General features: G+C 43.1%; 1 protein-coding gene across 2 annotated transcripts in view; it reads left to right on the forward strand.

Annotated features, from left to right (window-relative positions):
• Positions 1-26536, forward strand: part of PAMR1 (peptidase domain containing associated with muscle regeneration 1) — a 59382-nt gene that overhangs the window by 13733 nt on the left and 19113 nt on the right. For both annotated transcript variants that reach the window (XM_050336492.1, XM_050336494.1), the window contains exons 4-6: positions 4194-4308; positions 9613-9830; positions 16488-16595. In XM_050336492.1, the coding sequence (XP_050192449.1) occupies positions 4194-4308; positions 9613-9830; positions 16488-16595 (441 nt within the window). The remainder of the gene's footprint in view (positions 1-4193; positions 4309-9612; positions 9831-16487; positions 16596-26536) is intronic.

The following is a 26536-nucleotide window of genomic DNA, read 5'->3' on the forward strand; positions in this document are numbered from 1 at the left end:
TGAGGCAGGAGCCAATGGCAGCACAAGGACCTGTTTCTTGCTGTGGGAAGGAGCATTATCATTTACACCACAGCAGATCCTGCCTGTACTTGTTGAATCCTAATGTGGTTGCTGGGCACAGTCATTAATCCTTGCCTTTTACAGAGGGAACTAAGCAAGCCACAGAGGAGGATGAAACACTTTTGAGGAACACTTCTGAGCAGGGTTTCTGTTTCCTTGGGTCCTGCTTAATTAAGGGTAACTGAGGGTAAATGAACAAAGGGTATTTCATTTGAACAACACTTTCTTAAGAAGAAAGCAGAGTAATTGACCTGCAGTTTCATGTTTCCCCATAGACCAGATGCAGCAGTATTGATTTCCAGACACTATGATCGATGGGAACCACAGATGCTTGGTACTTCACCAAATCAGGTCACTGTCACCCTTTTCTCCCTAAGGAATGAAGGGTCCAGGAGCAAGCATTAAAACCCACCATTTCAGTAGGAAACATTCATCCTGTATTACTGGTTAAAAGTTTAGGGTTCCTCTTGGGAAACAGATGGAAGCAGCAAGGCTTTCTGTTGGACTAAAGAGGTAAAAAGAAATGAGATAATTGGTGTGGAGGTCTTTTTGGTCATTCGACTTTTTACTTATCATCTGTGGTGTGCAGACTATCAGAGACTCCTGATTTGGTGATGCTGTTAGACTGAATTGGAATTTTTGCCTTACGGGCACAGCCTCATACCTCAGCAAAGCAACAGAAGGATATAGCTGTGGATATAGGGGATATAGCCGTGTGCAAGGCTCCATTTGGAAAGATGTAGTCAAGAAAGTAGAAACTGAGAAGTTAGCTCTCTTTGGTGTGTAGTGATTTAACTGTGCATTTTGCTAACACTTGCATGTACAGATCACAGTAAGCTCTGCAAAAATCTACTAAACAACTTTTCTTCTTCCACAGAGAAAAGTACTATTAGCAATATTTTATAGTCAGGGGAAAGGGAGAGGTTACTGAAGGTGCGAGAACTCTCTGGGCTAAAAACGTTCATCATTCAAGATGAGGAATTAGGACAACTACCCCTGGACAGTTGCCTAAGGACAACTGCAGGATAACCATGAAAAGATATTGCTTCCTCAGTGTGTGACCTTGTCTGCTGTTGGTTCAGCTCATTGTCCTCTGATGGTTTTCATAGACTGGGCACAAATGACTGGACTACTTCATCTTATTCTGTTGATGCTGGGCACTGAAGTACATTTCACAGTATGTAAAGCTGAGAGCCACACAGGCAGAGTGGGTCAGGCGTAGAAGAAAGGTAGGAATGAACCTGAAAGATGTGGTAAGGGCTGTATATTCAACATGAATATTGAATATATACTGAGTCATCAGTGTAACACTGATGATGGAGAAGCTGTGATGCTTATAAACCTCATTGACATGTGGCATCAACACGTAAAGATCTTGTAGTGAATCATGAGGACAAAACTTCTACCCTGGACTTCTGGAGGGCGGATTTTGGCCTACTCAGAAGACTGGTTCAAAGGGTACCTTGGGAAACAACCCTTGAATACAAAGGGGTCCAGGAGGGATGGACGTGTTTCAAGAAGCAAGTCTTGAATGCACGGGAGCAGGCTGTCCCAGAGTACTGAAAGGCAAAACGACAGGGAAGATGGCCAGCCTGGCTGAACAGGGAGATTTTAAAGGAAATTAGAGGAAAAAAGAGAGCTTACCGACTATGGAAAAAAGAGCTGGCTACTCGTGAAGAGTTTAGGAATATAGTTAGGTCATGTAGAAAGAAAATTAGAGAGACAAAGGCACAATTTGAACTCAATCTTGCCACTTCTGTTAGGGATAACAAGAACTGCTTCTCCAAAGACACCAATAGCAAAAGGAGGGGCAAGGAAAACCACCATTCTTTGTTGGACATGGGAGGAACATAGTAATCAAAGGTGAGGAAAAAGGTGAGATACTTAACACCTTCTTTGCTTCAGTTTTCAACAGTAAGATAGGTTGTCCTTGGACAACTGGCCTCTGGAACTGTAAGACAGAGACAGGAAGCTGAATAGTCCCCCTGTAATCCAGAAGGTAACAGTTTGCGACCTGCTGAGCCACCTGAATCGTCACAAGTCTATGGGACCAGATGGGATCCATCCTAGGGTGATAAGGGAGCTGGCAGAAGAGCTTACCAAGCTGCTCTCCATCATTTACCAGCAGTCCTGGCTCTCTGGGGAGGTCCCAGATGATTGGAAGTTGGTAAATGTCACGCCAATCTACAAAAAGGTCTGCAAGGAGGACCCAGGAAACTACAGGCCTGTCAGCCTGACCTCAGTGCCTGGCAAGGTTATGGAGCAGATCATCCTGAGTGCAATCACACGGCACCCACAGGATGGACAAGGGATCAGAGCCAGCCAGCATGGATTTAGGAGGCGTAGGTCCTGTTTGACCAACCTGATCTCCTTTTATGATCAGGTGACCCACCTGGTGGATGAGGGGAAGGCTGTGGATGTGTCTATCTGGACTTCAGTAAAGCCTTTGACACTGTCTCCCATAATATACTCCTGAAAAAGCTGGCAGCTCATGGCTTGGACAGGGGCACTCTGTGCTGGGTTAAGAACTGGCTGGAGGGCCGGGCCCAGAGAGTGCTGGTGAACGGGGCTGCATCCAACTGGCAGTCACCAGTGGTGTCCCCCAGGGATCAGTGCTGGGCCCAGTCCTGTTTAACATCTTTATCTGATGATCTGGATGAGGGGATTGAGTCCATCATCAGCAAATTTGCAGATGACACCAAGCTGAGGGAGAGTGTTGATCTGCTGGAAGGCAGGAGAGCTCTGCAGAGGGACCTGGATAGACTGGAGAGATGGACTGATTCCAATGGGATGAAGTTCAACAAGGCCAAGTGCCGGGTCCTGCACTTTGGCCACAACAACCCCTGCAGCGCTACAGGCTGGGCACAGAGTGGCTGGAGAGCAGCCAGGTGGAAAGGGACCTGGGGGTGCTGATCGACAGGAAGCTGAACATGAGCCAGCAGTGTGCCCAGGTGGCCAAGAAGGCCAATGGCATCCTGACCTGTATCAGGAACAGTGTGGCCAGCAGGACCAGGGAAGTGATCCTTCCCCTGTACTGCAGTGCCAGTGAGGCCACATCTGGAGTGCTGTGTCCAGTTCTTGGCCCCTCAGTTCAGGAAGGATATTGAGGTGCTGGAGCAGGACCAGAGAAGAGCAACCAGGCTGGTGAAGGGACTTGAGCGCAAGTCCTGTGAGGAGAGGGAGAGGCTGAGGGAGCTGGGGCTGTTTAGCCTGGAGAAGAGAAGGCTCGGGGTGACCTCATCAGTTTTTACAACTCCCTGAAAGGAGGTTGTAGCCAGGTGGGGGTCGGTCTCTTCTCCCATGCAACCAGCAGTAGGACAAGAGGGCATGGTCTTAATCTCTGCCAGGGGAAGTTTAGGTTGGATATTAGGAAGAAACTTTTTACAGAGAGAGTGATCAGACATTGGAATGGGCTGCCCAGGGAAGTGGTGGATTCACCATCCCTGGAGGTTTTTAAGATGAGACTGGATGGGGTACTTGGTGCCATGGTCTGGTAACCGTGCTGGTGTTGGATCAAGAGGTGGACTTGATGATCTTGGAGGTCTTTTCCAACCCGGTCAATTCTATGATTCTTTGATTCTGTGGCAAACATGTCTCCTCTAGGAATGCATCAGCTGTTTTCCTCCCTTCTTCTGAAGGACTAGAAACTGTGATGTTAAATGCAACAGCTCCTTCTCTCATTCTTTTGCTCACTTGAGCTAATTCAAGTACTCACTATAGTTTTGCCACCTTCCCACCAGCTTCCTCAGCCTCAGTGATTGCACAGGTCAGCATGGGCTCCATCAAAACTATTCTAAGCTGCAGTGTCAGCTGGGTGGGTGGGCTGGCTAATTAATTGTGAGGCAGAAGCTGTAAGAAATGGTTTCATGGGGCTATATTGCAAACCAGGGAGAAGCAATCAACTTAAACTTTTCTCTGGCTGCTCTTAGCCTAAACAATACTCCAGAAGAGTGATAACTCTTTATGGCCATCGTGTGTCTGTGTCCTATTATTTTATATACTGCCTTGTGAGAAAGTGTGTATCTTCCTAAGCCATCCTCTCTTCTCATTCTGGGGTTGTTTCTATGTGTATTTTCTTCAAATGTCTCTTGCAGGTCCCTCACACAGATTCTTTTTCTTCTTTTGCTCCCCAGGGTGTGGGCAGGTTTTTCGGGCTGCCAGAGGTCAGATTTTGCTGGAGGGTTACCCACTGAATGCACGATGTGAATGGACTATCCATGTTCAACCCGGATTTAACATTGAATTAAGGTGGGTCATGGTGACTTTTAGCCAGCACTGATTTCAGATGGACATTGGGGCATGTGGATAACCAAGAGTCAACGAGGGTCAACAGCTGTGAGCTACCACTTTGCCTTTGGTACCTCAGTTCTTTCCCCTGGTCTAGCTTGTGATGGGCAACCACTGGACAAATTAGCAGTGCTGTGCTTTCAATTTCCATTTAGGACAGCTGGATGCTAAGGGAAGTTTCTCAGACTTTAAGCTCAATGTATCTCTTTAGAGGTCTTTTCAAGGTCTTTATACCAGAGAACCCAACATTTTCTGAAGACAGTACCAGGCTGAACTAAGACATTCTTTGAAGAAAAGCTGTAGGAACATTTTAATATGACATCTCATGCAAAGAGAGAGTTGCCTGTGGGACCTGCCTTGCATTTAGCCCACATTTTCCCTCTCTTATTTTTCTTTCAGTTATTTTACCAGCCCTGTCTTCTACCAGCTTCGGTTATTCCTCTTACCATTCCTATGTCTGGAGGATGTGATTAGTTCTCCTGCAAGTCATCGCTCTTCTGACCTGTGTATGCTTAGACTTACTAACCTGTCCCTTCTCACCCAAGCTCACAGTTTTTGATTGGGTACTCTGCCTAGTGCAGGAAAGCCTCCTGTTGGATTGATTTCACATGTGTGTAGCAGGGTGCTCACACATGCAGCAGGAAGTGTGGCAGCGGGTGGTATCCAAAACCCACTAGCTAATATGGTAAAAACAGTAGCTACACCCTTCACATCAACCCTTTCACCAACTTTGGAGCCCAGGAAAAAGAGCTATGCTAGACACACAAACAGTTGAGATATGTTTAAAAGGTTTGAATGTGTTCCTGTATGTTTGAAGAGAGACTTAACAAGAGGAAGACAAGTCAATTGAATAGAAAAGAAGAGCTTGTAGCTTTCCCATACTAATGCACCTTTTTCAGACTTGCAAGTGCAAGCCTATCATGTAGTTATGATCAGCTGCAATAATGCCTGGAATAGCATTGTAACCTCTTGACTTTGGAGAAATGTGTAGGAGAGACAGGAGCAATGCTGTGAGGAGGAGTTTCGTGTTCTCATGACACAACTTCACATCAGTCTCAGCATACATGAGCGTTACCTATGTTGTATTTAAAAGATGTTGTTGAGGTGCATGATTTGCACAGCACAAGCTCGGGGAGCTGATATTTTTTCCCCTCTTTTCTGAACCAGGCTTTGTCAATTGTAAGGCTTAAAAAGTGCTTCAGGAGCTACAGGTGTCACTCTGTCTTCACTGTTACAGGGGTGGGTCTGAGAGTGGAAGTGGATCCTGTGCATGCATCCCTAGGGAATGCACCCATCTCTGGGTAAAATGATTGACAGCCAGGTGGCATCAGGCACAAGGTACAAAAAATGGAGAAAAGGCTATTTTTACAAAGGACACTAGATTGAAGAGATGTAAAGTTAGCAGATGTGATAACTATTTTGAGAAATCAGACCTCTATTGTAGACCCTAAGGGCCACCTGTATGCATACTAGGAAGATGTGTCACAGGAGATCGGTACAGTTCATTCTATTTATCTTTACTGTTACCAGAAAATGCAAAACTTTAATATGAGGAGCTTGCTGCAGAGAGTGCCTTTCTCTTTCTCCCCATGTCCAACCTTCCTGCAAACAAACACAATACTAGGTATCTCCTTGATGTAACATAATTGTTATATTCCAACTATGAAAGTCTCCAAGAGGGAAGCCTGAGCTACCAAACTTCTGTTGTAAGCATCTACATTTATCTGAGATGGGTAGTGTTGGAGAAGCCTAAAGCCCTTTGCCTAACCTGAGGATGAGTTTAATGTCTGAGTGTCTAAAAATCCCAGCAGATGACACAGTACTTTTAGGGAAAGATCAGAAACTCTCCTCAGTGTCCGCACTTAACCCTGCCACCCTGCAAGTCCTGCAGGAGGCACAGAGGAAACCATCAGGGACAACACAGGACAGGAGGACTTCACGTAAGATAACCCTGTGTAGTGTGTTCTGAGTCAGCTGTTTTCAAAAAGCTGGCTATTGAGATACTTCAGCAATTAGATACTGTGGCAAACTGGCACAATAAGCCTACAATTTCTCTTTTAGGCCATTCCTACACAGAAGGGAGGTACAACTAAGCTAGCCACCAGAGCCTTCCTCCTGAGTCTGACATCCCTGTTTCCTTCACTGCATTTTCACATTTTCATACAAACATGCTGATCCTTTCTGTGGGTGGAAACTGCTTAGAACTGTAATGCACAGGCAGCACTGTGCTGAATCAGCGCAACTGCTAACAAAAGAACTCTTTTTTTCATTCTCTCTGTGCACAAATCCTGTTTGCTGCCACCCTGATGGCTTGCAAGGGCAGGGATGGGGACAGTGTGATACAGAAGGTGAACAAAGTGGTTGTCTTTGCTTACATAGAGCAAGAAGAGTGAAACTCTCAGAAGCACAGATAAATCTTCCCTTGCTTTAAGCTGTGCCACGCAGTCCTTTGAGGGTTGGCTTAGAAGACCTGTTATCATAAATAGTACCCATATTGTGGTGTAGTTTGTTTTCCCTGCCTCTTTTCCCAACCTTGTTTTGTTTTGGGATATGATGTATAAGCTCTCTCAGCCTGAGCCATGTCAGGGATGTCATACCACAGTAGAAGTAGCTCACAACTTTCAATCTTTAATGTCTCAGTAGAGAGTTTTAACTATTTCCTTATGCTAGAAGATTTCCTTACAGGGGTTGGTGAATGTATTCACACTACAGACACTGATGAAGTCAAGGCAATACTTTGCATTTTGTATCTGATGACCTGTTGCATGAAATTAGCATGCTTATTTTTATAATATCCAAGAGAGTTATGATATAGTTACAGTTTCACTGGTGAGGGAACTGAGATTCATTACATGGCCTGCACCTGTGATTTAAACAGCAATAGACTTCATGGTCTGTACAGGGTCCTGTCAACTGGGCCATAGCCAAGAGGTTTTTAAAAGCTTTGGCAGGTTTCCTGACCTGCCAATTCTGAGTCTTAATCATGGGATCCCATGTCGTCAGTACAGTGTATCTACTTCTATGCCAAGTTAAATAGAATGCAGATCAGAACACCTATGCCTTTCACATTTTCCACTCTATTTTCCTCATTTTTTAAAGCAGAGAAAACAAACAATTAAACAGAATATGCTGTGTATCTTTCTTTCATTATGTGCTTCATTCTCTGTATGTCTTCATATTCTTTGTTCAGGGACGCATTTGCTAGACACAGTTTACCTTTACATGTAGAAACAATACTGCTCCCAGTAGGTGATGGGCCTTCCAGAAACTTTCCTTCTGTACTCACACACGTACTTCATTTTAATCAGAAACTACCAGGTCAGAAAACCAGTAAATAGTTTTAGGATTGGGTTTCAGGATAAACTGTAGCCTGATAAGTGTAACAAGGATGAATGGGTTAATTTGTATTGCTCTATCACTTCCATAAGGATTATATCCCTGGGGTATGTTTCAACAGTGAAAGAATGTTTTGAAGATGTAGTGTATAACCTGATACCTGTGAGGATGTCTATGACAAACCTGACAGAACTAGAATTCAACTCATGCATTTTATGCAAGCTGAGTTATTGCTCTGTAATGCATATTTAAAGCAGATGTTTTTTTTCTTATACAACATACCATCAGATGATTTTAAAAATGTGGGGCTCTACTCTACTGATGTAGTTTCCTGTAACTGCTCTGTATGTAGTCTACTCCTGATACTCTAAAACTAACCATATGACCTGAACAAAGGTGACTGAGTAAAGTCAAAGAAAGGTCATTTCACATAACATGGGGCCCTCCTTAACATGGGGGCCTGAGTGCCAAGAAGAGAAGAGCAGGAAATAGGCTCCAGAACTCTCTTTCCCTTCAAAATGTGAGGTCCATCAGCAGATTCAAAGTTTTGTCTCACTTCTTTGGTGTGCAAATGCAGTCTGCAAATCAGTAGGCCCACACTGGAATATAGGCAGTGTGGGAGATATAGCCTAATCCTAAATACATGTTTGCAGTGGTAGGGATTCTCAGGAAGACTGAGTACATAACAAGTTTCATCTATAAAATATCCTACTGAACAGTAGTAATACGGTCTCTCCCAGGCCCATATCTTCTCTTTTTCTGCTATACCAAGGCCCAGCCTCCCTGGCCATTGCGCATTCTCCAGAGGCACTGGGTGTATCTCACTCATTTCTCATTCATATTCTGGTGGGATGCTTTGGCTCTGTACCCAACTGAATTCAAATAGCAGTATATAGCATGCCTGTTAATGAACAAAAGCCTCGCACAGTGCCTGGATTGAAGCTAGGAAAGACAGACATTGTGGGAAAGGGATTTAAATATTTCCCTTCTGCACTAACCTCTGTGCCTTATTTCTGCTCTCAAAAGAAGGGCAAGTGCCAGACATTGGGGATTTACTACCATTTTGCTTTCTAATGCAAAATGTGCTGTAATATTTTGATTCCATTTCTCTGGCTATTTCTGCTTCTCTTACATCCCCAAGCTTTCCTTGTATCCCTAATTCCTGACTTCTGAAGATCACAATGTAATAATAATAATAATGGCCAGTCTTCGCGAGCGAAGATCCGGGGAAGGTCTTTACACCTTCCAGCCTGCGCATTGGATTTTTTAGGTGAGACACAGTGTGCACGGAACTGAGCCCACCCTTTAATCCTAAGGTTCGTCTGCCGGGGCCAAGCGAGCTTGGACGGTGGCAGCGAGGTCCTTAGGACGTAGGTGGGTTGCCTTTAAGGGCTAACGAGCCCCACCTGCCCGGGAGTGGCCCTGACCGGGAATCGAACCCGGGTCTCCGCGGTGATAGCGCAGCGCCTTTACCACTAGACCACCAGGGGCTGCCAGATCACAATGTAAATAACTTTTAAACCTTGTTATTTGATGCTACTACTTTCAGTACTTAGAACTTTATTTAGGGGAAATAGAGCAATTTTTAGCAAATGACCACAGTGGAAATATGCCCCCATATTGTCTGACCCTATATGAAAGTTCTGACATTGTATTATGATTAGAAACCTGATGCATGTGAACAAACTGTGTGACTTCAATTTAGACTTCACTGCTCTGACACTTTAATATTCTCATGGAGCAACTGTATAGAGTTGAGCTGGCTTCCAAAGATCATGAGGCAAAAACTGAGATGCAGTGAGGGGGACTTCATGTGAATAGGGACTCGATTCGTTGAGGGGGGTAGGCAATAAAATAGCTAAATATGCAAATAAATCATATTCAGGGTGCACAGGTATGCAGTCTGACTGTGTGTCCTTGTTCCCCAAGATTTTCTATGCTGAGCCTGGAGTTTGACTATATGTGCCAGTATGACTATGTGGAGGTCCGTGATGGGGACAACTTGGACAGTCGAATAATAAAGAAATTCTGTGGAAATGAAAGGCCACCTCCAATCCAAAGCACTGGGTCTTCACTCCATGTCCTCTTCCAGTCTGATGGATCCAAGAACTTTGATGGATTTCATGCTGTCTTTGAAGAAATTACAGGTAAAATAATCCAAATGTGGAACATGCCACTCATTCTCATTAATTCAATTTCACTAATCTCTTTCCCTGTTTTGCTTCATTAAAAACTTTCATGCTGTGTTGCCAACAGCAACTTACATAAAATCAGTGTGGGGAAGATTCAAAAGCTGTCAGATGGCATGTGAATGTGAGGCTCTTCTGAAAAAGACTGAATTCTTTCTACTTGTGTGAAGAACAAGCACATCAGCCAACAGAGAAAAGCTGCTGTTTTGTGTGACTGTTCAGTTTGAATCAGAGAATTAAGAGCACAGAAGGAAATAGAGGAAGGGGCATGTGTATCTGCAATGGAAGAATTGCTCAATGCTGTATGCAGGAGCAGAGTCACTGTTTCAACTACCAAAAACCTGATGCAAAGCCTCATGCCCTGCCAGAATTCTTGTGTTGGCTTGTGTACCATTAGGGCTTAAAAAAAAAAAAAAAAAAAAAGAGTGTACAAAGGACAGATTATTTTCTTTAAGAAAAAAAATAAAAGAAGAGGCATTTCATATTCTGTGGCAATCTCAGTGTTATGAATGACAGAAGCAGGACTCCAGAATTATTGGGTTTGTTACTATTCAGTGCTTGAGTATCTTACATTGCTTTCCATAGTTTCTTTCTGACTGTAAAATAGCATTTAAAGTGTAGCTGGCTCCTCATTTTTCCATTGCATTTGCAGCAGCCTCTGTGCTCTTTCTGGATCTTCCTTGTTTAACTATGTGAGGAATTTTGGTCAAATCTATCCACAGTACTCCCGGCACAGAAGATTAATCAGACTGTGCTGCTTTGCCACAGATAAACCCTGCAGGATCTATGACTCACCATAACTTGCCTTCTGCACACCCTAGTGACCCACATTTCATGAGGTCATCCTGGGTATATCTGTCTCAGGAAATTTAGTTAGTTTATATAACCCTTATATAAATACACAAACCTACAGAGGATCGGCTCTTAGCAATGAGCAGACGTGTAACAAGCAATCTGAAATGTACGTACTTCTGGATGCAGCACCTATGCCGTTTCTTAGCCTGCCCTGCTCTTGAAATGTCACTTTTAGTACCTGCTAGTAACATAGCAGGAGCAGTTAGCTATTGATAGTTTGCCTGGGCTTACAGCGGGAGAGGTGATATAGAACAAATGAGTGTGGCGTGGGCTATGTTGCATAAGGGCTGCCTACACTCAGGGAACTAACATTTTCCATATGGTGCAAGCTGAATTGGTTCTGTTTTCTCTGCCCAGCAGGGAACACTTGGTATTCGAATATGGTTGAGCACTTTATTTCCGCCCCATTTTTAGTGGTAATTATTCTGAGGCTGTGAGGCTGCAAGTGTGGTAATCCACACAGAGCACGCTGTAAAGGGCTTCTTGGAGTTTGTGAGGAGGTCTTATTGTGCACTTTATTATGAGGCTGTTCTGGTCTAATGTGTAGCTGCAGTGAAAGGCTTTTCAAACACTCCCAGTGTCTTTTTATGTGAAGCATTAACCTGGCCAGCAGGACCATTTAAGGGAAGAATACAGTGTTCATGGGGCAGCATAAAATTGAAAGCAGGGGCAGCACAGGATCGAAAGCTCTGGCAGCACATTGAAAACTGAAGCATTTCCCTGAAATTTCCCTCTGTGTACAGCACTGTGGAAGAGCCAAAGTCCCTAGAACAGATTTCACAGAGCTTACTGGAGCAATTTCCTATGCTGCAGGTGAGAGCAGCAGCAGCGTAGGTGCTTACAGCATGTGGACTAGGCCATGGACGTGATCTGATGTCCCCAGCACCTTAGTGGAGTAGTAGAGAGGACTGAAGAAGCATCTTATGCTGCCAAAAGTGAAATTCTTGGAATTTCTTCCCTTTCTGGCTTCCCTTCCTGTGAGCTCTGTGCTGGCTTAGAAGTCACAGCTTGCTGAAACAGGGGCGCTGACTGTACAGATGTCACTGGTTCAACTGCCAGAAGGGTTGTGATTGATACAAAATAAGCTGCAAAGCCTGTGTCTTCCTTAGGAAAGGTCACTGCATGTGTAGTTATTAAAGGATGAAACCACACAACCTGTTCTGCTGCCTAGTCTGGGGCAGGTGCTGGGTCCCATCTCATGCCAAGTATGAAATGGAAACCAGTAAATTGGCATGAGTGACTAGAAGTCACTCAACAGAATTCAGATGAGAAGCATGGGGGGCCAGATGGGGAGCCATCAGGGTCTCTTAAGGTCATATGCTGGATCCAGTTAGATGAAAATCTGTTACTGACTTTCAATAATAACACTTTACTTTCTGTACCCCTAAGCTTTGACACAGCGTAGTGGCTTTAACCTTTTATAGCACTGTCCCATGTTGTTTGACTTAATCGAGGAAATCAAGGCTCCTTAAAAAAGGAAAAATATTTAGTGCTCTTGAATATCGGGCATTTTCAAGGACAGTATCTGACTGTTTCTGAACTTATCCTTGTCCGCTTGACATGCTTACTTTTCCATAATCATGAGACAAAGCTGTAGCAAAGACAAAGCTGAAAGTTCACTAGCTTCAAACCAGTGACTACAAAAGATCAGTCTGTACAGTCTTTTACTTCTCCTTCCCTTTCTCAGTGATATTTTACATTAGTTGGATACAGTAAAATTGCCACATATATATTTCATTTTAACAAATGAGTTACTGTCTTTAGTCAGGCATTAGTCTTCAATGACACCTGGAAGATATTTGTTGTCCAACCATGTATGAATTGCTCTTACATCACCACATGAAACCTCCAGAGAAGTCCATATGTGGCATCTATATATTTCTTGTCTCATGCCATCTGGATATAGGAGACTTCTCCAAGAGAAGCTACTTTGAGGTCGGTCCATATGGTGTCAGAGTGAGAGATCCTGGCACATAGGGGCTTTTCCTGAGGTGGGAGACGCCTGAACAGCTCTTGTGGGAAGTGCTGAGGAGACCTGTACATTGCCAGAACAACCACCCCTCTATACCCCACCGTGCCTATGCAGAGCAGACGGGTGGTGTGCAGCAGATCATGCAGTGCTTGGGTGCACAGCGGGGGCGAGGTCCTGCTGTAGCTGCAGAGCTGAACTCAGCCACGGTATCCACTCAGCAGTGAGCTATGTCCTCTGCACAAGCCAGAAAGGAGGTGATGACCGAAGCAGAGCTTCTACAAAAACATGGAGCCATCCAGGTCTGGCTACAGGGAGAGCCAGAGCCTATCTTTTTTGATTCAGTCATCATTTTGACTGGCAACCTCTCTTTCCATACTTCTCAAGCAGATTGACTGCAAGACAGGGGGAGCACTGTCCCTCCCACTGTAAGAGAAGATCAGAGCTTTGACCTCCTGAGGAACCTGATAAGTCTATGGGACCCAACACCATGCATCTCAGAGTCCTGAGGAATTGGCTCATGTAGTTGCCAAGTCACTTTCCATGATATTTGAAAAGTAATTGCAGTCAGATGAAGTCCCAGGTGACAGGAAAAGGGGAAACATTGCACCTATTTTTAAAAAAGGGTAGAAAGGAGGACCCCAGGAACTACTGACCTGTCAGCCTGGGAATATCATGGAGCAAATGCTTCTAAAAGCTGTGCTAAGGAACGTGGAGGACAGGGAGGTGATTTGAGACAGCCAGCATATCTTCACCAAGGACAAATCCTGCCTGACCAACCTAGTGGCTACATTTTCTACAATGGAGTGACAACATCAGTGCACAAAAGGGAAGGGCTACAAATGACATCTCTCTGGACTTTTGTAAGGCCTTTGGCATGGCCATAACATCCTTCTCTCTAAGCTGGAAAGATACGGATTTGATGGGTGGACTGTTCAGGGGATGAGCAATGGGTTGGATTCCAAGGGTAGTGGTCAACAACTCAGAGTCCTGATGGACAGCAGTGACAAGTGGTGTCCCTCAGGGGCCCATGTTGGGACCAGTGCTATTTAATGTCTTCATCTGTGTCATAGACAAAGGGATGGAGTGAGCACTCAGCAAGTTTACAGATGACACCAAGGTGAGCGGTGTGGTTGACATGAATGAGGGATGGGATGCTATCCAGAGGGTCCTGGACAAGCTCAAGAAGTGGGCCTACATGAACCTCATGAGGTTCAACAAAGACAAGTGTCCTGAACTTGGGTTGGAGCAACCGCAGGTATTGATAGAGGCTGGGAGCTGAACTTGTTGAGAGCAGTCCTGACAAAAATGACTTAAGAGTACTGGTGGATGAAAAGCTGGACATCTGCTATCAATGTGCATTTGCAGCCCAGAAAGCCAACTGTGTACTGGGCTGCAGCAAAAGGAGAAGAACCAGCAGGTCGAGGGAAGTGATTCTGCCCCTCCACTCCACTCTGGTGAGACCCCACCTGGATCATTGTATCCAGCTCTGGGGTCCTCATCACAGGCAGACAGATGCATGGAGCAAGTCCGGAGGAGGGCTACAAATATTCTCAGAGGGCTGGAATACCTCTGCTATGAAGAAAGGCTGAGACAATTTCAGAGTTCAGCCTGGAGAAGAGAAGGCTCTGGGGAGACCTTATTGCAACCTTTCAGTCCTTAAAGGTGGCTTAGAACAGAGATGGGGAGAGACAGCTGCAATAGGACAAGGGGTAATGAATGTAAGCTGAAAGAGGGTAATTTTAGATCACATATAAGGAGGAATTTTCTTATAATGAGAGTGGCACAACACTGGAACAGGTTGCCCAGAAAGGTGGTAGATGTCATGTCCCTGAAAACATTCAAGCTCAGGCGGGACAGGGGACTGAACAATCTGATCTAGTTGAGGATGTCCCTGAAGGGGATTGGACTAGATGACCTTTACAGATCTCTTCCATCCCAAAATATTGTATGATTCTATGATTCTATGATTCTGCTTCAAGTGAAGTCTCTGCAAGGAAAACTGCTGATTCTGGACTGCAGCAGAGTGAATGCTTTAAAGTAATAGTACACAACCTCACCATAGGACCCCCAGAGTGGGTTACATTAGGTTGCAACACTCAGCAGCTGGTACAAGCATTCATATTTCTTTATAACCAAAATAATCATGGAATGACAAAGATAATCTGTAAAAGAATTGGAATGCAGAACTTTCTAGCAATTACGATTTCCAAGTTTAATGTATGAACTATCAAGCATGCTTGGATAATTCTTTAAGATGGCAAGGAATATGTTTTGTAGTCAATGTGAACTGAAACTGAACTCCGCTGCTGGTATGGATCCAGACATGAACTTTGTTGCAGAATCTTGTTTTATTAAAATGGAATTGAAGAAGGACATCAGATCCTGAACTCCTCAGGTGTTGGAATTACTTGAATCTTAAGCTAGATCTAAATCTTGAGATTTTGAATCTGCTTTCTGTCCACCAAAATCCACACTCAATTTGGAAAATAATCCAAATGGAAATTTATTTTTTTGCATTTTTGAGATTAATTTATGTTCTTGTCCTGGTTTCAGCTGGAATATAGTTTATTGTCTTCTTAGTAGCTGGTGCAGTGATGCGTTTTGGGCTTTATATGATAACACACTAATGTTTTGATTGTTGCTAAGTAGTGCTTAGTCTACATCAAGGACTTTTCAGTTTCTCATGCTTTGCCAGTGAGGAGATGCTCAAAAAGCTGGAAGGGAGCACGCCCAGGACAGCTGACCCAAAGTGGCCAAAGAGTGTCATGCTCAAGATATAAACTGGGGGGAGTTGGCTGGGAGCCACCCTTTGCTGTTTGGAGAGGGGCTGGGCTTCAGTCAATGAGGGGTGAGCAACTATGTTGTGCATAGTTTTTTTTCTCTCAGGTGTTATTTCTCTGTCTCTCTCCCTTTCAATGTAATTATTATTACTATTATTGCTATTATTATTATGTTTTATTTTGTTTCAATTATTAAGGTGTTCTTTTCTCAACCAGTGAAGTTTACTTTTGCTTCCTTAATTCTCCTCCCTACCAGAGGCGGTGGAGTGAGTGAGTGGCTTCGTGTTACTCGGCTGCCAGCTGGGGTTAAACCTTGGCAGTCCTACTCACTCATCTCCCCTTAGAGCAGCCACCAAAGAAAGTGTTTGTGTGTGTTATTACACAGTGGAATTTGTTGATATTAATTGCACAGTTACACATTCTGATATTAATTTATGCTAGTGTGTACAGTTCGATGTGTATCACTGCTGGATTTGTTGAATGCAAGAGCTTCCCCAGAAAATTTAGGATCATCATGATCATTCACAGCTTCCTGAACCAAAAGCTGAAGAAGTACTCCTCAGGGACAAAGCAACTCCCAAAATCTAGAATTACAAGATTCAAGACCCAAAAACCCCACTAGAACCCAGGACTTATCCCTAAACAAACTCTGGAATGCATGGCAACAGAAATGTAGGTTGCTATTAAACTTCTTTAATTTAGGCAAAACATTATTTGATCTTGGTGTAAATTATTTTTCTTTCACAAACCTTTCTTACCACTTTACTACAATTAAAGGAAAATGGTAAAAGTAATGAATGTTGGGTAAATTGCTACTCACCCCTATTAGATCCCTTCTCTAGTAAGTAACAGCAAAAGACTTTTTGGCATGCGTCAGGCCCGTTACTGCGTCTTCCTAACTTTTAACCAGAATATATAATTTACCCCAAGACACAACCACCATGAGGAAAACCAGATAGGTCCCCCATCCTATAAGACACCATGAATGGTCTTGCTTTTCTTTTACAGCTTGTTCTTCATCTCCATGCCTTCACGATGGAACGTGCATTTTAGACAAAAGAAGTGCCTACAAATGTGCCTGTCTGGCTGGCTACACAGGGAATCGCTGTGAAAACTGTGAGTACAGGCATTGTGTATATGACCAGCCTCCAGGGTTGTCACTGATACAGGCCATTAATTGTTAGGAGTGTCTGATGTGTAGGTCAGGTCAGTCATATTGCCAGAGAACATACTAAGCTTCCTCTGGCATTTTCTAAGACACAGTGCTTGCAGTTCATAAAGATTTCCACTGAATCATTCTGGAGCTTTATGTCTGTGTAAAAAGGTAAAACAGAAGTGGAACTGGGGAAAAGCACACAAAAAATCTTGTAGGGAATTAGCCTTATCAGACAGAGGTGTACCTGTCTGCTGTTTTCCACTGTGTGGATCAGCTGTTCTCTGCTAAAGACACGTACCCCAGCTGAGCCCTGTGCTTGATGTTCTAGCCAGACTCAGTCATAGGAAATGTGTCTTCCCCCTTAACCACCTGAAAGGTAGAATTCTGGCACCATGAATGACAGTCTTGGGATCAAAACAAGTGAAGAAGGGTAGATTCTGTCCATATCTATGTTGGTGGTCCTCACTGTCCCTATAGTCATACACTTGGTTTTGTCTGCCAAGTGAATTGTAAAATAATTGGGTTTAAATCAATTGTCTGTTCCAGTGATTTACTTCATGCATGAGCAAATGTCTTCATCTAACAGGGCTTGAAAGAGCAAGAAGGAGTAAGAATTGTGCAATATATGCCATGACAAAGGCCATATCATTTGCATTAGCTGAAAGGAGCATGCTGCAACATTTAAAGTCCCTGAGCTAGACCTCCAGCTGACCCTGGAGGATTTCAGCGATGGTGGTGAAATACACTTGAGATCACATTTGGACCAAGACAGGAAGCATGGCTTACTATGTCCTGCTGTGGCATTTCTCTGGCCACAAGGCACACAATGCCTTGCCTGCTAGCAGAGTTTTCAATTCTGTGTCAGAGGAGCCAATATGCAACAAACCTCACTACTTCACAATCTTTTCCCCACATATGCCATTCTCAGGAGTGGATTTATCTCCTGGAATTTCTTTTATTTCATTAGGGGAGTTAAATCATAGTGACATGATATCTCCTTTCATGAATCAGTTTGAGATAAAAGACCTTTTGATTTCTACACATCCAGAATTACCTCATGAGGCTTGACTTCCCTCCCAACAGATCAGAGGATTGGTAGTTTTACATTTTCTATAAGTCTGAAAAAATTGTGTTTCTGAACAGCATGCCTCATTTTGCAGATTGCACAGATTCCTGGTATATGTTCCATAGGGAAGAGGTTACTGAAAATGGAAGGTTCCTGACTTCAGGACAGAGAGTGGCTGGCTCTTCTGCTAACCTTTTTCCTGGGAGTGGTTGTTCAGCAGGTCATTTAGGGACTGAAACCCCCCCCCCCGAGCTCTTTGCAACTGCTCAGTGAGATTAGTTCTGTTCCTGCCTTTAGAACAGGGTTAAAAAAAGAAAAAAAAAAAAGGAAAGAAAGACTCCTGTCTGGTTCAGCATGAGCCTATATTTCAGATTAATTACATTTCCAGCAAACTTCAACCCTAGTTTTGGCAGGCTCTACACTATGGTCAAGTCATGAAGCTCATATTCTTTTACTGACTTTCTGTAACACACAGGAAAAAGGGAAGATAGTAAAAAAACAATAGAATGAGACTTCTGTCGTAAACAATGAAGGGCACAAGTAGTAACAGGATGAAAGGGAAGAGACACTTAAAAATATAGACAGTGAGATTTTTAGCTTGGTGGAAAGCCTATATTTTGATTAGTGAAAGAACAATTTGGTGGATCAAATTCTGTAACTTTATGATGTTTGTGGCTGTGTGCTTGCCTTTGGCTTATGCAAGGAAATATCGTTTTCCAGCACCTATATTGCTGTTTTCCATAACAGAAATTAAGGTTGACTTTTTTTGTTGTATATGAATAGCAAACCTCACAGTGTGAAAGTATCATGGCAATTCTCTGTTTTTTCCATCTTTGAATTTTTTTTTTAAGTTATTTCCTTCAGTTTTGCCAAAAGGTATCCTAAGTATTTTCCACTGTATGGGGGAGAAATGTCAGAAAGTTTAAGTTTGATTTATTTTTTAAGAACAAGAGGAAGACTGGAAAAAAAGTATCTATGGGTGTAATTCTTTAAAAATTAGTCATGTAGTTTCCCGAACAGCATTTCAGTTTAAATGTTTAAGAGAGATTGTGTCATGCTCAGAATCTTTCTGTCTTTCAGCAACAGTGCTGTCTTGTGAGGTGGAGCCAAGGGAATTAAATTTATTTCTGCAGAAAACAGTCATCTCTTTTGGAGCACTGAATATGGCTTTGGACACTGTAAGACTGATTTTTTTCAGCCTGGTTTTCTTGGAGCAAGTCAGGTGCAATCCCATTAAAGTTAATGGATGAAAAATAGATATAAGAGTGAAGAAAATTAGAGTCCCTTAATGTTAAGTGCCTGTAGAAGCTTTGAGGTGGTGCAACAGAAGGTACCCAGAGTGATATGAGGGTTTTAAAGAAATCCAAGGGACGTAATTCAGATGAAGGGAGACTGGGGGATTATCTCATTGAGAAACAAGTTAAGGCCAAATTAAACAAATTTAGCAATGGGTATTTCGTTACAGAATCAGAAACTTTTTAGGTCCCTTACCATCCCAATGCAGCTGTGTCTTTTTGTCTGTTACTAAGTTTAATGTTAAAGATGTGGAAATCACTATTGGAATTGTTATTGAAATCACCTTAATGAGATATACCACAAGGAATCTCGTTTCCTCTGTTAAACTAAATTCCATCTATTTAACAAGATGGTCAACATTGGTCAAGCTGCTTCCCTGAGGTAATATTTAACCCTAATTGCTCTGTCACTTACAATTTGCAATATTAATAAAATAATCCAAGGGACAGGTTACTTATAACTAGCAATCTCTTTCCTCTTCCACTATAGCAGCCAGGAAATTAACTTTTTGTTTACAATTTGGTAAGCTAATACAGTGATTTAAGCTGAAGTGAAATACAGGCAAGTATCTTTATAACAGCTGCTAATATATTTTGATCAGTCCTGTTTTAGGGCAAGAAATATTTTATATAAATATGTCTCATTTCACTGCAGATACTGTTAAAAAAGCCCAAACAATGTGAAATTGTAAAACAAATGCTAACCTTTTTTCTTCTAACCAAAACCATGTTAAAGACAAGACCTAAGGACAGAAAAAAATACCTTCTTACAGATAAATATGCGTTGCTATCATGGTACAGGAAGTAGAGAAAACTAATCCCTATTTTAAATACTTGGGCTTTTTTTCTGACCTTAAACTGAGTTTGCAGTATATCTGCATACCCATCCCAGTGACCTCTTGCCATGGTGACATGATAGAGGTAAAACTCGGGCTTTTCTGTTTGACCTCTGTATATTTTAATGCAGTCAGAGGCACTCAAAAACCCACAAAATCAGATAATCTTGTTCTTTTAGCCTGCAATACTGTGAGACAGAGTGGTAACTTCCTCAAAACATGCCGGCGAAAAGTAACCAGCTGACTAGTGCACGTCCTGCATGCTAAAAACCATCCACTCCAGTATCAGATTGTCAATGGCTCGACAGTGTGACAGTTACTTGTTGAACTCAAATTAAGAAAGGTCTTTTCCAAAGCCTCTATGTTGAGTTTTCCTGCTGAAGATACAGCTGTGGAGAGATGGTATTGCTGGTACCCCATAGCACATGCTCTTGCTCTCTGCTTGTCCTCCTCCTAGGACAGGGTGTTCTGGCTCAAGTCCTCCTAGGGCTTGCTGGCCCCAAAGCAAGAGACCTTGACCTCATCCTGCCCAGAAATTTCCTGTTACCTTTATTTCAAACAAAGCCAGGCAAACTAGAGTTCCTACGCACATAAGAAGAGCTTTGCTGAATGGGGAATTCAGGGCTGAGATCTGATTTCCATTTTTATTCTGTTTCTTGCTTCTGTCTGCCAAGTAGAAGAGGTTTGCTCTGCATCCTAATGAAGAGTCTAATCCAATTGACTAAACTGTATAAACTAACTCCTTGCTGTAGCCTTTGATGTTGCTAGGGCTTGCCTTAGCGTGTTCCAACAGGCCTCTGAATGTAGCTTTCAGGCCCTTCCCCAATGCTTATATAATCCACTTCCATCCTTCCTGGCCCCATACAACTGTGACTTGGGCTGGTGCTTGGGGATGTGACAGAGTGACTGATATTTAAGACAGGGAGAGAGCATTAACATCCCACCACCACACCCCACCCCCTGTTCTGCTATGGGAGAAATGAGCCCAGCTGTCAGTGCTTGGCATAAGCTAGACAGAGTTTTAAACCCAGCAGAGCCTATGATGAGGCACTGGGGAAAAGTTCTGGACATTAAAGTTTGTTTTCTTACCTAACCATGGATGTGTAATGCACAGTCTTCTAAAGGAGGTTTTTTTAATTTTGTCAGAAAGATTCTCAGTAATACATTTCAAGGAGTGTCATAATCACTGGTATATATTGGGCCATTTGCAGCCTGCATGTGTTAGACCATGCCTGTGCTGCATGATTACTGTGGAAAACTTAATAATATCCCTGAAAACCTGATAATCAAACACCCTGATAACCCCTCAATGCTTTCTTTTCATTCTGTCCTGGAAATCCTATTCCAGTTAGGGAAAATGTTCCAAATAGAAATATGACTCTTAATTTCCCTGCTGCTGGGGCTGCCATTGGCTGGTGGGGGTTTTTTTGGGTATGGGTTTTTGTTGGGTTTTTTTGGTTGTTTGTTGGGCTTAGCTTAGTTTTTCCAATGGAAAATAGCTTTTTATGGCTTTTTTTAAAGGGACAAATTTCTTCCCCACTTGTGTCAAGGTGGCTCTTTTGGTGGCTATGCCAAAGAGATGAGATTAATATCACTCCTTCTCTACATCTTCATTGTCCTCCCTATGTGTATAGGGTGGAAATAAGAACTCAACTCCTCCTGCTGTCAAAGCATCTGTATACCTGGAGCTGCTAAGGAATAAAGGCTAGTGGCCTTTTTTCACTCTTACAATCCCAGAGTTCACCTGCCTAGACCCACACACTAGCAAAAACCTTTAATTGCAATGTGGCAGTTCTCAGGTTTTGCAGACCCATTAGGGGTTATAGGCTAAAGCTGAAAACAGCACCATCCTTTAGCCTGCCATGCAGCAACCCTGTAGTATGAACACAGTCAGGATGCCCTCAGAGGTGGCCATTCTCCAGAACCTTCCTGGGACTCCCTCTGAGAGGACATGTGCCCTCCCTGTGCCTTGAGCACTGTTGCTTGAGCACTGCTCTTTATGGGCAAGGCTGTTCAGAAGGACTGCTAGTGCAAACAGGGTGAGAAAATCCTGCAGTGATATCATGGCCAGTGTAGTCACACAGGAAGCTTCACTGACCCACGTGTCTCTCCAAAGCCAGATACTGCAGTCCTCAGAGAGGTTTTTAATGTCATCTTCAAAGTTCAATTCTGGTGGCATAATGCCCTCTTTTGTTCTATTGAGCTGATGAGAAGAACATTGTGATATTGCCTAGAACATTTGCTAGGATGTTATCATTACTTCCCCACAGTATATTCACTGCCCCACAGTGTACTCCTTCCCAGGAGAATCGTGTGTTTACAAGGCAATCTATATTGTTTAGCACCTAGTGCATGAGTTTGAAGGGCTTGGGTTGATATGGAGGTAGAAATTTCTTCTCCCATTTTTCACTTCAATGTATTTCCTGGAGATTTCTCCCTTGGTTAGAAGGACGCTGGAACTGTTCACACAGAAACTGCCAAACTACCAAACATGATGTCTGTTGTTTTAAGATAACCTAACACCAATTTCAGGTTGTCGTAATTTACTGAGCAATAAACTAAAGCTGTTCACCTCCTGCTACACAAGCAGCCAAGAGGCCTCACAGGAGGACAGAAACACCTAAAAGAAAAATGATGTTGATGGCTGAGGATGGAAATTGCTACAAACATCTGAAGCAACCACCAAGCAACAGCTGTTTGTAAATCAGCCTGAAGAAAACTAGTCCCTAGGACTGGTCTTTCCTTCAGTTTGTCAATATGACTGTTGGATTGGATAGGTCATGTAGTCTCTGGGAGGAAGGTGCTCACACCATGTAAGAGTATTTGATCTCTTAATACTTTTATAGTGTTTGGGAACTCCAGTGAGTAAGTGTTGCTAACAGCAAGGCTGAAAGAGACAGGGCATCTGCTTTACTGACAACTCCTCTTGTCCCTTTTTATTTTCTTGCTGTCAATTAATTAGCCATTTTTTTTTACTTTTTCATAAAGTGAAACATATCTGGTAAAACCCCATGGTATTCTGCCCAGAGCATAGCCCCAGGCATTGCTATAATCTAAATAAATCAAAAATTGTCTCTTTGTTAATTTCATCTATCCAAGACCAGGCCTGCCACAGGAAAAGAAGTGTATTTCTAAACTACATTAAATACATTCATAAGGAATTTCCACTTGCCCTACCCCAAAACAGTACTGAACTTTTTTCTTGGTCTGCTAAGATGCCTTAGAGATGAAACTATCTGTAGGATTCTCCCTTGTATGACTTGCCATGTGGAAGAATGAATCAGTGTCAGGAGGACAGGTTGGACCAAGCTGCATTCCAGGTATTTTTGCCACACTGGATGGGACAAAGATACTTTTCCCTGAGTCACTCAGGAGACTAAGTCCTTCTGGCAGGCCTGCTCTGAATGTATGGCATAAATCAGCACAGAATAACTGCATGCAGGCCAAAAACCGGTTTGCATCACTGGCACACTTTGAGCTCAGCCCCACCTTTTGCAAAGTTCAAAGATGATGGGGGGCTGGTGGTACAGAGTGTTCTGAGCTGGAAGGGACCCACAAGGATCATTCAGTCCAACCCTTAAGTGAATGGCCTCTATGGGGATCGAACCTGTGAACTTTGTGTTACCAGCACCATGCTCTAACCAAATTCCAAAAATCACCTCAGAAAAAAGGGACCTAAATCTCTATCTCCAATTCCTAAAGTTGGTATTTTACATTAAGCCACTCTGATTTCTACCATTAAATTCTCTGAATCACCCTGTCAGATAACCCTCACACAAGCTCCAAAACAAAAAATTAAATTAATAATAGCCTTCATCCTGTGACCAAAACCATCCCCACCCCACAAGAATAAAACAGCTGCACCATTAAAATCCAATCAAAGAGAAAACATATCCCCGCTATCAACAGTAGCCACCCTAAACTTTCAGCATTCAATAACCCTTCCCCGCCCAAAACTACCTACCTCCAAGTTCTAAAAGACCCACACCATAACAACCAATCCTGCCAAGTCTCTGGAAAAGGATCTGCCACTAAAGACAAAAAATATACAAACCCCACTGTCATTTCACCCAAATAAACCATAACCAACACCAATGACACAAAGGAGGCCCCCAAACTCAACAATAGATGCCAACAGCAAACTTATCATCCCATAATATGGTGAAAGGTTAGATGCAACTGCTAACCCTCCAAAACAAAGCACAACCCTAAGAAAAGTACAAAATAGGTCATAATAGTTCCTACTTGGCCTCTCTCCAAGGTCTGTGGTCTGAAAACACATCACTGTAAGCTTCAGCTACAGGAACCCTCCCAAAATACAACTTTTCTTTATTTCTTCCCCCTCCTACCCTTCTGCCCAGTCCTCTCTGCAGACTAGTGAGATACTATTGATAGCTTCTGTGGTGCAAACATCCAGTCCATCTTTCAACTGCTTTGATGGTTTGCTGAAATAATCAGCATGCTTCAATGCTGACAGTTTCGTTCTTCTCCCCACCTCCCCACCTCCAAGTTCATTAAATGGCTTTGTTCCTCCTTGAGGATTTTACTCGCAAACATCTCTGAGGCAAGCTGCCTTACACACTTCTCTTTGTTGTGCTCACGGGAATGGATTTCATTGTCTTGCACGCTGTTTGCAGGTGATACAAAACCCTGCTATGGCAGAATGGCCCCAGGCGGTAGGAATGATGACACAAACGACCAGGCAGAATTCCGCTTGTTCCTTTCTTATGGCTCCCACTCTCCTCTTTGGTTTCTTCAAGAGCTCAGGAACTGCATTTCACAGCCAACCAAATTGCCCTGCTACTTCCTTAGTACTCTCCTGCATTTTAGTTCCCTTCATTTTCTTTTCCCTATACTCTCATCCCAACACTTGGTAATTTCCATCTCTTTTTCTAAAACAGGCAATGCCTGATCTTCATTTCTGTATGAAATTCAGCTTGAATCCCTGCAAAAGGCTGAATGAACTACTCTGTCAGCTATGCTAGGGTGAATCTATATCCTTAAATATTATTTTTCTCTTACAGTTAATGCACATTCACAAACATTGTTTCAAAGCAATATTCATTTCTGTAGAGTGTCTTTCTCATCCACCATTGCTTGGGCTTGCCCCTGTTTATCTGGAAAGCTGACATGTCCAAAATGAAACACCTCAGGCTTATTTACTCTCTCATTTGTAATTAGATATAATAATGAGCATATCCACTTCTCTCTTGCCCTAGAATCTTCCCCCTGAGCAGACAGTGCTCTCCTCTGCAGCATAATACTGAGATGTTTTCCAAGGGACACATTAGGGAGCTTACGATAAATATTAGTTCTTGCTACTGATAGAGAAAGTGAATGTTGGGGATCCTTAGGATCCAGCATCCTAGCACAAACAGGTCCAGTTGTATAATTAAATAGGCCATCCAAGTACCGGAAAGGTTGTATCCAGAGACACAGCTTTCTAAGGGCTAAGAACAATGCTGATAAAGATCAAGTGGCTAATTGTAAGCAACAACCTCCAAATTGCCTCCGGATGAATAAATCACAGTGAGTGATCCAAGCATATTTTCACATGGATACGGTCTCATTCACAGAGGCAGGGAGCTGGAAAACATCAGGGGCGAATTCCAATTGGCTGGAAGGGAATGAAAAGATCTGGATTTCAGTAGGGATTACGTCATACTTCTGTGTAATTATTCCTAGCCAGTGGAACCACTGCAAAAGCAAAGAGGCCCAGAGAGCACGACTGGACACCTACTGTCTTTGGTTCTTGGGGCTGGTTGATCAGCTGGTGTTGTTATGATTTCCTTTGACATTTCCAGTACTAATGTGAGGACTGGCAAAATGCAACAATGAGAGGAGATTTGAACTTCCAGGATTCTTCCACGGGGGAAAAATTAGGGCCGAAGATCTCTGTAATGACTAGTCTGCCCCAGCAATTCTGCATGAGCTGTGGCTGGAGCTGGGCATGGAGCTCGGAGAATGTGTCCTGGGACATCACAAGAGGCATGAAGGAAGGTAGAGAGTTTCTTCCCTTTTGAAGCACAAGTGAGTGAGGGCAGAGATAGTTTATCAGAAGTCCTCCTTTGCTAGCAACCTAAATGGAAGTTACTGCAATGCAGGGAAGCACTTTTGGGGAATAATCCTTGTTACCCCTTCAGGTCTTCTATTTGATACTGAAGGCCAAGGTCCTAAGTGATGTTTGCTCTTTTAGCTATTGCAATCACCATGACATGAGCATTTTTGTGGGGTTGGCTGTTAGTATCTTAGTCTTAGGTAAGTGCCTATGATAACAGAGGGGTTTGAGGTACCTCTGAGACCCCTACCTAAAGCCTCACCCAGTCACTGCTGAGTCTGTGGTGACAGGCATGACCAAGCAGAGCAGTGCTGCTTTGATGTGTGGCTGTAGCTGTTTAGAAAATGCTACCATCACTGTGAACATTTTTTTATGACAGTGGTTTCTATGCCCTTTCCTGTACAGGATCTACTGTGGTGTTTGCAAGTATTTGTTCTCTGCTACAGAGTCTTGCTTTAAAAAAAAAATAATTTTCAATCCAAACCTCAGCACGCTTGGCTTTCCTTGTTCACTCCCTTCTAATTTCTGGTTGTAAAAGCTGCAGTCACATTGTTTTTTCACCTAAAGTGCAGAGCCTGTCAGCTCCAAAAAGTAAAAGTTCTGAGTGGCAACAAAGAAGACAAGCGAGCATTCTAGACAACACCAG

This window comes from Myiozetetes cayanensis, unplaced genomic scaffold, assembly GCF_022539395.1.
Source record: "Myiozetetes cayanensis isolate MyiCay16 unplaced genomic scaffold, myiCay2020 scf6-25, whole genome shotgun sequence".
Lineage (NCBI taxonomy): Eukaryota > Metazoa > Chordata > Aves > Passeriformes > Tyrannidae > Myiozetetes > Myiozetetes cayanensis.